At 35.6% G+C, this 15410-nt stretch overlaps 1 protein-coding gene across 1 annotated transcript in view; it reads left to right on the top strand.

Annotated features, from left to right (window-relative positions):
* clstn2b (calsyntenin 2b) overlaps positions 1 to 15410 on the top strand; it is a 78279-nt gene that overhangs the window by 32591 nt on the left and 30278 nt on the right. Inside the window, exons 6-8 of the mRNA XM_073818055.1 lie at positions 3929 to 4114; positions 6368 to 6625; positions 7189 to 7310. Of these exons, the coding sequence (XP_073674156.1) occupies positions 3929 to 4114; positions 6368 to 6625; positions 7189 to 7310 (566 nt within the window). The remainder of the gene's footprint in view (positions 1 to 3928; positions 4115 to 6367; positions 6626 to 7188; positions 7311 to 15410) is intronic.

The following is a 15410-nucleotide window of genomic DNA, read 5'->3' as shown; positions in this document are numbered from 1 at the left end:
ATGAAGTAGAGATTTATGGCTCAGTGTTGGAGAAAAAAAATCATTTTGAGAAAACGGCCTTTAAGAATATGCATTTAAACAATACCTATTGCCACAAATAGATAAAGTGCTATAAAATAAACACTTAACAGTGTGTTTTGGATGTTTTCTTTCCAGTATTCTGTTTTTGCCTGCAGTGTTTTTCAAAATATCACACTGCTTTTAATTTTTCCATGCACCGTCTCTTTAATACATGTTCCTGGCCTTATTGTGCATAAAGCAGTTGTGCATTTTATTCCAAAAGGAAAAAGTTCCTTCCAACAACTTTAATTTTTTCCTTCCCCTTTAACTGCCTTTCACCATCCAGTCAAATCCCAATGGATAAAATCAACTAAACTTTTGGTCTAGAGTAAAATGTGTCTCCTAGAATGCACTTTGATGTGTCTCTGATGTGATTGTCCCTCAGGTGAGTTTGGAGACTCAAAACATGTTCCTATTTACTCTCTCTCTCTCTCACACACACACACACACACACACACACACACACACACACACACACACATGTTTGTTTTTGTGAATTGTGGGGACATTCCATAGACGTAATGGTTTTTATACTGTACAAACGATATTTGCTATCACCCTACACCTTCCCTACACCTAAACCTAGCCCTCACAGGAGACTGTGCATATCTTTACATTCTCAAAAAAATGTATTCTGTATGATTTATAAGCCTTTTGAAAAGTGGGGACATGGGCAATGTCCTCATAAGTCACCCTCTCCTTGTAATACCTATGTCATACCTATGTTATTACACAAATTTGTGTCCTGATATGTCACAAAAACAAACACACACACACACACACACACACACACACACACACACACACACACACACACACACAGTCAAAGCTTCAGGCCAATTCCTTTCCAGCCCACTGGATGATGACAACTTGAGTAAAGGCCATTTTTTAACATCTGACATAAAAGCATGAAGGAGAGAGAAAAGTAAACAGCCCCCTGTTGTGTCTCATAAGCAAGGGTGAATAATTCAGCAGGGGTGGACATGCATTGTCTACAAACACACACACAAACAGAGTTTGTTGTTACCTTTAGGCTCCCTCCATGCATAAAATAACCATTTTCAGCTCCAAAGCAGCTCAAAGTGTGTGTTTGTGTGTGAGCTAATATTTGTGTGGTCTGTATGTGAACGCATGTTTACACAATCCATTTAAAACTGTCCGCCGCTTTAATTTTTCACCCATAACTTCATGTTAAATAACCACTGGCTATAGAATTCATTACAGCCACAATGTAGCCTGAAAAATGTAATATCTCGCCAGACGCTCTAAGAGCTCTGGGTAACAAACCTCAAAAACACCATAAATTAGAACCGAATAAAACAGAAAGAAAACACAATCCTCCTTCATTAAAAAACAAACAAATGGGCTTATTAGGTTAGTCACATTAACATTTTTTGGTACTTGTAATATTTGTGCTCCAAAAAATAAAGGGGCACTGAATATATATTAGATTTAATATACAGTTTCTGCAATAAAAAAGAAACAAAATAAAAGGGTTCATACAAAATGCATGTTATTTTTTATTTAGTATTAACCTGAATACGATATTTCACATAAAAGATGTTTACATATAGTCCACAAGAGAAAATAAGTTGAATTTATAAAAATGACCCTGTTCAAAAGTTTACATACACTTGATTCTTAATACTGTGTTGTTACCTGAATGATCCACAGATGTGTTTTTTGTTTAGTGATTGTTGTTCATGAGTCCCTTGTTTGTCCTGCTGTTCTTCAGAAAATTCTTTCAGGTCCCACAAATTCTTTGTTTTTTCAGCAAGTTTGTGTATTTGAACCCTTTTTCAACAATGACTGTATTATTTTGAGATCCATCTTTTCACACTGAGGACAACTGAGGGACTCAGGACATGCAACTATTACAGAAGGTTCAAACGCTCACCGATGCTTCAGAAGGAAACACAATGCATTAAGAGCCTTTTGAATCTAAGGGTAAATTTAACTTATTTTGTCTTCTGGGAAACATGTAAGTATCTTATGTAGCTAGTGAAGGGCAGTACTAAATGAAAAAACTATGATATTTTGGTAAGATGAGAAAAGTGAACACATCCTGATTCTGTTCACAAGTTTTCACCCCCCTAAATACAACCTAAATGCAAGATCTACTCAAATGTAATTTAAAAACTACAACAGAAACTCTGGTCCTTCCTAGCCTTTTTAACAGGTCTTTCCTCAAACAATTCATAAAATGACTTTTGAAATACACATTTACGACATTACCAATTCAGTCCTAGACAAAGTACGCTAGGAACTAATATTCCAGCTTGCAGTTTCAATCAAGTCCCAACATAAGTTAAGTAAACTTTAATTTTCCATATATAAGCAAACTGAACAGAACTGAACTAAATGGAAATTAAGTTGTGATAAAAGCTTCAGAAATTGTGTTGATTTAGGTTTTTAAATTAAAATTAACAAGCTGCAATTTCTGAGACCAGAACATTACTGAGAGTTTTGCACTTTGCACATGCAAACATCACTCACATTTTCCCCAGAAGTCAAGTTATTGAGAATAATGCACACATTTTCTCGGCAAATATGACAATGAAATGCTGAAATATTAACCAAAACAAAACTGTGATGGTTAGAAATGCAATCTACTCAATACGTTCCAACCCTGTGTGCATTTGTTTCAGTGTTAAATGGTGATGACATTTTCTTGTAGAATATCATGTGTCACTTTAAAATACATCAGATTATAGAAGTAAAATTAGTTACGAACTGCAAAATAACAATGTGCAAAAATGACCTTTTGGGGGTACAACAGCTTGTCACAGGGGCTCAAATGGACACCTTTGTGCCTCCTTTACCCCTAAAGGGTTCATAATAGTACCGTAAGAGTACATATTACTACCTTAATGTAGAAGTTGACTTCCAGAATGAAGCTTTTCTGATAATTTATTCACCCCGTGCCATCTAAGATGTTGATGCCGAGGAATAAGGCTCTTATCCAGGAAAAAACTGGTCATGTTCTTAAAAAATAAATAAAAATTGCAATACTTTTTACCCACAAATGCTAGTCTTGCACTAGCTCTGCAATGCTTGTCTTCACACATTGCGTAATCAAACTGAAAAACTCATGCGTGGTTAGTTCTTTGTCTGTGTACTTCAGTTCAAAAAGTTAAGGTAGGGCGAAAAACTCCATCTCATTTTCTCCTCCAACTTTAAAATCATCCGACATTGTTGTGTTACCTTTTTTTGTAAAGGATGACTGTCTTTTTTTGCATGCTCACTTTGAAAATACTGGGTCGGTGCTTATGCCTGTCAAAAATGCATACGCATTTGTGGTTAAAAGTATATAAATTTGCATTTTTCTTATAAAATGACCAATCATTTCACTAGATAAGACCGTTATTCCTCGGCTGGGATTGTGTAGAGCTCTTTGAAGCTGCAATTTGGACCTTCAACCCGTTGGCCACCATTGAAGTCCACTATATGGAGAAGAATCCTGGAATTCTTTCCTCAAAAATCTTAATTTCTTTTTGACTAAAGAAAGAAAGACATGAGCATTTTGGATGGGGGTGAGTAAATAAGGAAATTCTTCAAGTAGACATATTACTACTCCAAGGTATTAATATGCATTTTAGGTTTACAGAATGTACAAAAAAGACCCTTTGAGCCTCTCTGACAAGCTGTTGTACTCCTATCACTGTTTTTGTGAATGTTTTAGCTCATGCACAACAGAAGGTTGCGTTTTCTTCAAGGTGTATTTAAAATGCACATCATGTTGTGGAAAACTGACTTGTTAATTGTGTCGAAGTCTGGAAAACTCTGTGACCTCAATTTCTCTTCATTTTCCAGCTCAGTGACATTATCGCTACTTATTAAAACATTTCCTAACTTTCTTCCTTCCCAGGCTTGAGCAAGCTCATTGACTATGAACCAGGAACGGGCAGTAAGCTGTTGTTTCCCAAGATGCACCTGGAGACGTGTGCGGGATCGGTGTCGTGGATCAGGAGCACAGTGGAGCTGGAGACGAGCGGTGCTGGGAGAGGCTGTGACAGACAGTCTTACTCTGAGAGAGCCTTACAGAAGCTCTGCGGTATGATTAACAGCTATTTATTCCATTGCACGCTTCCTCATTTCTCTTGGGTCGGTTTAATTACGAAAAGTGCCTGAGGGCTAAACTAGTCAGACAAAACCTCCACTCTTGTCCTAGAATAGGTATGTGTCTCAGTGCAGAATCTTTAGCAGTGTAATTCAACCGTATCAGAGGGATTGTCTTGAGAAAATATAAATGAAGCTATAAAATACAAATACGCAGCTCAACACAGATCTTTAAGAAGACTAACAGTCCTTTTATATGACTTGTGTTTGTGTCCCCTAATGCATTGGACTCTACGGGATGAAGTGTGAAATGAATGGTGTTAAAAGTATACATACACCTTGCAGAATCTGCAAAATGCTAATTATTTTACCAAAATAAGAGGGATCATACAAAATGCATGTTATTTTTTACTTAGTACGGACCTGAATAAGATATTTCACATAAAAGACGTTTACATAAAGTCCACAAAAGAAAATAATAGTTGAATTTACGAAAATTATAAAATTAAATTTTGACATATGCTTGATTCTTAATTTTTGTGTATTTGAACTAATGTGTATTCCCAACAATGACTTTAAAATTTGAGATGCATTTTTTCACACTGAGGACAACTGAGGGACTCATATGCAACTATTACAGAAGGTTCAAATGCTCTCTGATGCTTCAGAAGGAAAACATATGCATGCAAAGAGCCGGGGGGTGAAAACTTTTTGAATCTGAAGATCAGGGTAAGTTTAACTTATTTTATCTTTTGGAAAACATCTTCTGTAGCTTCTGAAGGGCAGTACTAAATGAAAAATATATATATGATGTTTAGGCAAAATAAGAAAAAATTTACCCTTCTTCATTCTGTTCAAAAGTTTACACCCCTGGCTCTTAAGGCATAGTGTTTCCTTCTGGAGCATCAGTGAGTGTTTGAACCTTCTGTAGTAGTTGTATATGAGTCCCTCAGTTGTCCTCAGTGTGAAAAGATAGATCTCAAAATCATATAGTCATTGTTGAAAAGAGTTCAAACACAAAATGCTGAAAAAAAACTAATAATTTGGGGGATTTTTCTGAAGAACAGCAGGCAGTTTAGTGAACGACCATCACTAAACAAACAAAAAAAGCAGCTGTTGATCATTCAGGTAACAACAGAGAATTAAGATTAAAGTGTTTGTAAACTTATGAACAGAGTCATTTTTATAAATTCAACTATTATTTTCTCTTGTGGACTATATGTAAAGATCTTTTATGTGAAATATCTTATTCAAGTAAGTGCTAGTCTCAGCCTCTGACGTCACGCCCACAGAACGTTGGCTGAACGTCTGATGCATATGGTACACTTAACTGGAAACACTTCAGGAATGTCGAAGTCGTCATCTGATTCGTTGAATTTTACTGGAATTCCGGGAGACGCGAGTGTCGCGTTTATTTTCAGCTCAGACTGATTTACTCTGCATTTTGCTAAAAGGTGCTTATGCGGACGCCATTGTTGTTATACACATTTGCGACATTTGCGAATAAATTACTGACTTACTGCTTGTTCTCCCTCTTCTTCGTTATCTTTCAATGCTGGTTATTTCAATGGCTGACTTGTTGCACGCCAGTTTGTTGTTGTGGGGGCATTTCCACGCACCGAAACATGACGCTGAACGAAACGAACTGTGATTGGTTGTTTGACATGTCGATCAAACGGTCTTGTGGGCGGGCCTTGGCCAATGAAAGCTGCTATGAATTCCAGACCTTCAGCCGTCAGTCTGAAGGTCTGGCTACGCGAGACTAGGTCAGTACTAAATATAAAGTAACATTCATTTTGCATGATCCCTCTTATTTTGGTTAAATAATTAACATTTTGCAGATTCTGCAAGGTGTATGTAAACTTTTGACCTCAACTGTGTGTGCATAACATAACATTAGTATGACACATTATTATGTATTTACATCATTACATGTTTCTTTAATTGCTTACTTAATTAAATAAATGTGTTATCTTTATAGTAAAGATTTTAAATAAAGGGGTGTGTTCACTATTCCTTTTTCTGTGGTACAGAAACATCCCTATTTACTAGAAATTCTGTACAAATTAATAAATATCAAAATTTGTAAGGCTTTTCTTTTGGATGTCAAAGTCACAAAAAGTGTGCTGAGAGATGTGTTTGAAATAGGAGTCATGTGAAAGGGACTTGTGAAATTAAACCTCCACAACTGTGTTTTCAAATGATCATTTCATCTCTACACTTACTGGTCATGACGGCAACATACCAGGAGCTTCATCAGGCAGCACAGATCTTCTGCCGGCCCCCAGCGGTGTTTTTAATTGGACAGCGAGCCTTGTGACGGATGGCGGCCAGGATAGTGACCTCACATACCGCTTTGATGGTCATCAAGCTGCCAAGATCCCAGACTGGGTCGTCCCGCTGAATCTAACCCATCAGTTCACCATAACCACATGGATGAAGCACGGACCGAGTCCAGGACAGAGAGCCGAGAAAGAAACGCTGCTCTGCAACTCTGACAAAACAGGTGAGACAGAGAGAAAAACTGTTAAAATAGAAATACAATTATATAGCCTATATTATTTATTTTTTATAATTCATTATTATTATTTATGAAAAGATATAATGCATTACATCATGCATTATGAATACCTTTATAACGCATTATACATAAAGGCTTTAAGTACAGTTTGGTATTTCACACAGGAAGTTTTATGGGTATGATGACTAGCTTAGTCATCAAGAAGTCCACAATAACACTAAACCAGAACTGACCAGCATGGACATAGAGGTTCATTCACGCAGGGTTGATCTTTTCAGCAGGGTTGAAGAGGAAACAGTTAAGATTACAATTTCATTTGTGCTGGACGATTGGAGTTCTACTTCCAGTCCTGTTAAGTTGACTATGGTCTCCTGTCAGGATCTTTATATAGATAAAAACACACCAAATGGTGCCGTTTCTTTTCTCTCAGGTTCAATTTAGCGATATTATCTTGTATGTCAAGAGGTAATTGTACTCTTTGTCTTTCTCTTGACCTCTCTGTGCTCTCTTTGTCTCTCTGTCTCTATCACTTTCTCTGTCTCTCACAGAGATGAACCGACACCATTACTCTCTGTATGTGCATAACTGCAGGCTGGTTTTCCTGCTGAGGACGGACTACACACAGACAGACTCCTTCAGACCGGCTGAGTTCCACTGGAAATTAGAGCAGGTGTGAGAGACGTTTCACACTAGGATGTTAATCACTCATGTATGCATGTTCAGCTGATAAATGTGATGGATGGATGGATAGATAGATAGAAGGACAGAACAATGAATAGAACGACAGACACACGGATGGATGGATATACGGATGGATGGACTGATAGAGCGATAAATAGACAAAACAATGGTTCTGGATGGATAAATGGAAATACGGACAGAAGGATAGATTGATTGAACTGTGAATGGATGGATATACTTATTGATGGATGAATAGATAGAATGACAGACGGATGGATAGGTTGATTGAACGATGATGGATGGATGTACGAACAGACAGACAGGCGAACAGATGAATTGATAGACAGACAGATAGAACGATGGAGGAATTACGATGGATGGATGGATGGAGGAATTACGGATAGATGGATGGATGGATGGATGGATGGATGGAGGAATTACGGATGGATGGATGGATGGAAGAATTAAGGATGGAGGAATTACGGATGGATGGATGGAGGAATTACGGATGGATGGATGGATGGATGGATGGATGGAAGAATTACGGATGGATGGATGGATGGATGGATGGGAGGAATTACGGATGGATGGATGGATGGATGGATGGATGGAGGAATTACGGATGGATGATGGATGGAGGAATGGCGGATGGACGGACGGACAGACGGACGGACGGAGGAATTACGGACGGACGGACGGACCGACGGACGGACCGACGAATTACGGATGGATGGATGGATGGATGGAGGAATTACGGATGGATTGATGGATGGATGGATGGATGGGAGGAATTACGGATGAATGGATGGATGGAGGAATTACGGATGGATGGATGGATGAATGGATGGATGGAGGAATTACGGATGGAGGAATTACGGATGGAGGAATTACGGATGGATGGACGGACTGACGGACGGACGGACGGACGGACGGACGGACGGATGGATGGAGGAATTACGGATGGATGGATGGATGGAGGAATTACGGATGGATGGATGGATTGAGGAATTACGGATGGATGGATGGATGGATGGAGGAATTACGGATGGATGGATGGAGGAATTACGGATGGATGGATGGATGGATGGAGGAATGACGGATGGACGGACGGATGGATTGAGGAATTACGGATGGATGGATGGAGGAATGACGGATGGATGGATGGAGGAATGACGGATGGAGGAATTACAGATGGATGGATGGATGGAGGAATGACGGATGGACGGACGGACGGATGGATGGAGGAATTATGGATGGATGGATGGATGGAGGAATTACGGATGGATGGATGGATAGAGAAATTACGGATGGATGGATGGATGGATGGATGGAGGAATTACGGATGGAGGAATTACGGATGGATGGATGGATGAATGGAGGAATTACGGATGGAGGAATTACGGATGGATGGATGGATGGATGAATGAGGAATTAGGGATGGAGGAATTATGGATGGATGGATGGATGGAGGAATTACGGATGGATGGATGGATGGATGGATGGAGGAATTACGGATGGATGGATGGATGGATGGAGGAATTACGGATGGAGGAATTACGGATGGATGGTTGGATGGATGGATGGATGGATGGATGGATGGATGGAGGATTTACGGATGGATGGATGGATGGATGGATGGATGGAGGATTTACGGATGGATGGATGGATGGATGGAGGAATTACGGATGGATGGATGGATGGAGGAATTACGGATGGATGATGGATGGGAGGAATTACGGATGGATGGATGGATGGATGGATGGATGCATGGATGGAGGAATTACGGATGGATGGCTGGATGGATGGAGGAATTACGGATGGATGGAGGAATTACGGATGGATGGATGGACGGATGGAGGAATTACAGATGGACAGATGGACATATACAGATAGACAGATAGATTGAACGATTGGATGGAAGGATATATGGATGGACAGATAGATAGATTGAACGATTGGATGGATGGATAGATATATGGATGGATAGATAGATAGATTGAACGAAGGATGATGGATATATGTATATACAGATAGACAGATAGATTGAACGATGGATGGATGGATATATGGATGGACAGATAGATAGATTGAATGATGATATGGATATACAGATGGACAGATAGATAGATTGAACAATGGACGGATGGATATACAGATGGACAGGTAGATAGATTGAACAATAGATGCATATACAGATAGACAGATAGATTGAACGATTGGATGGAAGGATATATGGATGGACAGATAGATAGATTGAACGATTGGATGGATGGATAGATATATGGATGGATAGATAGATTGAACGAAGGATGATGGATATATGTATATACAGATAGACAGATAGATTGAACGATGGATGGATGGATATATGGATGGACAGATAGATAGATTGAATGATGATATGGATATACAGATGGACAGACAGATAGATTGAACGATTGGATGGATGAATATATGGATGGACAGATAGATAGATTGAACGATGGATGATGGATGGATATATAAACAGACAGAGTGAATAGATAGTTTGAACGATGGATGGAAAGAAAGATGGATAGACAGATAGATACAATGATGGATGGATATACGGATGGATGGATGGATGGATTTATAGATGGACAGACAGATTGATTAAACGATGGATAAATGGATGATATACAGATTGACAGATAGATTGAACGATGGATGGATAGATAGATGGACAGACAGATAAAATGATGGACGGATATATGGATGGATTTACAGACGGACAGATAGATTGATTGAACAATAGATGGATGGATGGAAAATTGACAGATGCATAGATATAGATGGGTAGACAGATAGAACGATGAATGGATGGATAGATAGATTGATTTATTAAACAATGGATTGATAGATGGATGGACGGATATATACCCAACCACCCAGTTTAACCAGGTAGTAAACTGGAAAAGTGTCATTAAGTGCTAATTTTTTTTCTCCCTCGTTCTTGCTCTCTCCTCATTTTTAATGACAGTACAAACTTTTCCCCAGAACTTTCTTTACTTTAAGCACAAAAACAGCCACCGTCCAACAAATATTAGTGATTAATTTCCTCTTAATGACACCCTTTATGAAACATAATGTGCTGTTGTGTTGTGTTTAGATTCGCAGGTCTGCTGCAGGTTAATTGAATCCTTCTTTTTGCACACATGCAACAATACTTGAGTTAGTCCATCATTAAGCGTATAATTATGCAAATATCCACTTTTTAGGGTGAAGATAAAGCCTTCGAATGCAAAAGAAAGAGAGAGAAAACAGTGCAGTCATTAAGAGAGTGTTTGTTTAGCAGTGAATTCTCCTCACTGCTGTGCCAGAGAATGGAGCCGCGGGAAGACTTAATTATCTGAGGGAACAAACACACAAACGCGGCGCAACACAAAACCAACTTTGTGCTGCATGAAGACCACTTAAAAACCCATCAGAAAAATGGCAGGGGGGCTTTAAAACACAACCTCCACAAAGAGAATTGGGCACAGAGGACGAGAAAAGTTCTGCTGTCCAAAACAAACAAATCAACTAAGCTTAACTTAAACATCAGGGCATCAGTGCAAACCAATCCGAAGAGCCATTTTATATACATACCATGGATTTAAAGCAGCGCAGTTGCATTCATTTTTCATTTGCGTCTGTTCCTTTGAAATCTTCATTTCCATAACTGTACATTTGCTACCTACATGCTCAGCATTAGAAGATGTGAAGATAGCTTAAAGATTCCACAGAGATTTTAAGCATCAAAGAGCCTTTTTTATCCCTAGTGGAGAACAAGCTCTTTAAGAACTTCACTCCACCCTAAAATGAATTTCATAATGTAGTTTCATGAATATATAAATGCATTCTATAAAATATATGGGGTTGAGGGTCCACTGGCCCGAGGGAGAAACATTTTGGTCTTTGCACGTCTCAGACACTTCAAAGAACATGAGCGATCTTTCCTACAGGCTTTTTATTTCCTCTACCCGCAGAGGAATGAGATCTAATTAAATTAGCTTTTTTTTAAGAATTTGAGAGTTTCATTTAATTAGTAAGCGGATGGTGTTGTGTTTCCATTATGAAAATGGATATTAAAAGATGAATATTAATGCAAATGTGAAGTTTTGTTGGATGAGTATTGGCTCAGTAATATCAATGCCAATTCCAGTGCACACTGCACTTTAAAAAATGTTTTAAATGAAAATAAAATAAAAATGTACAAGTACTATTTTTATGCATGCAGAAAAATGTGTAAAATAAAATAAAATAAAATAATAGAGCTTGTACAAGTACTATTGATAAGCATGCAGACATTTTCACAACAGGTTCGTACGTACATAAATTTGTCCTCACACTCAATCTCGAACTTATAAATTAAAATAAAATAGTATTATTTTTATGCATGCAGAAACATTTCCACCAGATTCACAACAGGTTCGTATACACAAATTTCTCCTCACAATAAATCTTAAAGCTATAAAATAAAATAAGCTTGTATAAGTATATTTTATTTATTTAATTTAAATATAATAAAAAAATAAATAAAATAAAATAAGCTTGTATATTTAATTTATTTATTTTAAATATAATAAAATAAGCTTGTATAAGTATATTTTATGTATTTTAATTATAATAAAATAATAAAATAAAATAAGCTTGTATATTATTTATTTATTTATTTTAAATATAATATAATAAAATAAAAATAAAATAGGCTTATATAAGTATATTTTATGTATTTTACATATAATAAAATAAAATAAGCTTGTATATTTTATTTATTTTAAATATAATAAAATAAATAAAATAAAATAAGCTTGTATAAGTATATTTTATTTATTTATTTTAAATAATAAAATAAAAAAAGTTAAATAAAATAAAATAAGCTTGTATAAATATATTTTATCTATTTATGTATTTTAAACACAATAAAATTAAAAAATTAAAATAAAATAAGCTTGTATAAGTATATTTTTTATTTTTTATTTTAAATATAATAAAATTAAAACATTGAAATAAAATAAGCTTGTGTAAGTACATTTTATTTTTTTATTTTAAATATAATAAAATAAAATAAATTAAAATAAAATAAACTACTATTTTTATGCATGCAGTTTTGCAAAAGGTTTTAATCTCGAACCCATAAATAAAATAAAATAAAATAAAATAAAATAAAATAGGCTTGTACAAGTATATATATATTTTTATTTTATTTTAAATATAATAAAATAAAAAATAAGTATATTTGTATTTTATTTTTTATTTTATTTCAGAAAAAAATTTTCAACCATATTTGTTGTACAAGTACTATTTTATACGTGCAGAAAAAAACTGCATACATTTCTCCTTATGCTCAATCTTGAACCTCTTATTTACATGCTGCTTTTTTATGTAATTTCTGTTTTATTTAAAATGAAAAATGTCTGAAAATTACACAAAATATCTGATAAAAGGGGTAAGACAAACAATCTTAATTCAAATTATTTTTCTATTAATAATAAACAACATATATATTAAGCCTAAACTCTTAATTTTGATATAGAAATAAAATACTTATTTCATTTAATTTCTTAAGTAAACGTTTCTTAATTTAGAGTAATCAAATCAGTTTTTACAGTATACCAGTGGTCTTACAGTACATTTTGTACAGATTTTTAATGCAAACGTTCTGATAAATCATATTTAATTTTTTTAGGCACTTCAGATTTATGTCTGTTGATATTCTTGATATGCCACTCACTCTTTGACAACAGTTGTGAGACTTAAGGTTTCAGCGACACACTTTGCAATATCTTAGGACTTAAAGTAATAGACAGTTGCTGAAATAGGGGTAAAATGGCCAGAAAAAGACAAATCGGCGATTCACAGATGTGAGACACAATAGCACAGCAGTAACTAAAGTGCCCAGTGTACTTACAGCATTTGAGCAACTGAAACAATGGTTTTTCTCTAGCCCTCTCTCTCACTCTCTCTTTGATAAATTGCCTTGCAGTTAAGTGGACTTTGGCTTAGTGTGGCTATAAGTCTTTTACCACCTCTATCGATTCAGCGCTGTGCGATTACTGAACACACGCAGAGAAAACATCACAGTAAGACACTCGTCTCTCCAGGGATCGCATGGACACCCTGTGTACGCATCCTAACATGGATGATTTCTAGGAACGTACCCGTTTTCTGCACACTTATAAAAATGAAAACCGCAGTAATTTGTGCTAGATGTAAAATAACAGTCATTAAATGACTAAATCTGGATTCACAGGATTGCATGAGCCACAACTGCTATCCACAGCCATTCTCACATTCACACACACATATCTACAGAAAATCAATGCCTGCTCAGAGACACAGAGAACCAGAGACAGAGAAGAGAGGATGAAAAAACTTAATGGAATACGAGATGAATACCAATAGAGTATGAAAGTGAAATTTAAAGAAAATCTATTTATTCTTAATAAAAGCACACAGAGATGACCTGTGTGCACAGAGAAGGAATCGATTGAAGACAAATACTGAAAAATAACACTCGCTCTGAATGAATCTCAAGGCACCTGTCATGAAAATGAACAGTTTTTTGTACAATAAATATTTTTCTGCAGTATGTTATTTTCATATATTCATAATTACGGTGATGCAAAAATATACACTACCAGTCAAAAGTTTTTTTTTTAAGGAAGTCTTTTCTACCCACCAGGCCTGCATTTGATCCAAAGTACAGCAAAAACTGTTAATTATTTTTACAACTTAAAATAACAGTTTTCTATTTGATTCTATTTTTGAAAAGTAATTTATTCCTGTGATCAAAGCTGAATTTCCAGCCACATGATCCTGCAGAAATCATTCTAAAATTCTTATTTGCTGCTCAAAAAATGTTTATTATTATGTTGAAAACAGCCGAGTAGAATTTTCTCAGGTTTCTTTGGTGAATAGAAAGTTCAGACAAACTCATTTATCTGAAATAGAAATCATCTGTAACATTATAAATGTCTTTATCACCACTTTTGATCAATTTAAAGCATCCTTGCTAAATAAAAGTATTAATAATTTATTTTATTTTTTATGTTTTAAAAGAAAATATCCAAGATCAGCATATTAGAATGACAGATTGATTTCTGAATTCTGAATAATTACTGAGGACTGGAGTACTGCTGCTGAAAATTATAGTTTTGATCACAGGAATAAATTACATTTTAAAATATATTTAAATAGAAAAGAAAGTTACTTTAAATAGAACAATATTGTAAAAAAAAATTTCTGTACTTTGGATTAAAAATAATGCAGGCTTGGTGAGCAGAAGAAGCTTAAAGAAAACAATAAAAATCTTACTGTTCAAAAACTTTTGACTGGTAGTGTATTTTTATTTTTTTAGTTTATTATTTTTTATTATTACAGCCAATATAAATTGTTTATTTTTAAAGTATTTTATTAATAATAAGTGTACAGTATTTTAATAGCAAACTGTACATATAATGGTAGTATTTGTCATAATTTGTGAATATATTTGTAAAAAAAAAAACATTACAATTGGGGTTGAAAATGTGTTTAATTGTTATGAAATAAATTATAGTTACTTAGTGAGAGTTAAAGGATAACTATTGCCAAAATGCAACCTGGGCTGTTTTTTTTTTTTTACTGTAAAAGAGACAAACTTATATCTAAAAGCATAATTACGACAAACAAGCCGTTTTTGAGATTGACCGTGATTTCGTTTTGTGGTCAATGGCCGGTGAATGGGAGTACTAGGGGCATAACTTTGAGCGCATCAAAATCGATATTTTTTCAACACTAAGAAGGCTCGAACCACCATGAAACTTTGCTCGAAGTATCGCCTGGGTCTCTACACATGAACTCCAGCATTGAGAACATTGTTTGTGTACACAGAGTTTACTAAAAAGAAAGTTTTTGAACAACTCACTTTCACTGTTTGAGTTTCCGCTCGCGGCCGTCTTACCAGTCAAGAAGTGTCGATCTCCGAATGCAAGGATGGATAGCTCCTAAAGCATATTTCCATATAAATGCACGGCTAATTCGTTGTTTTGTCGCAAGTGAAAAACAATATTAACCTTCTAGTTGTAAAAAGAGCCTCATATAAGAAACA

Source organism: Garra rufa, chromosome 14, assembly GCF_049309525.1.
Source record: "Garra rufa chromosome 14, GarRuf1.0, whole genome shotgun sequence".
In the NCBI taxonomy this organism is placed as follows: domain Eukaryota; kingdom Metazoa; phylum Chordata; class Actinopteri; order Cypriniformes; family Cyprinidae; genus Garra; species Garra rufa.
This window is presented reverse-complemented; position numbering and strand designations above follow the sequence as displayed.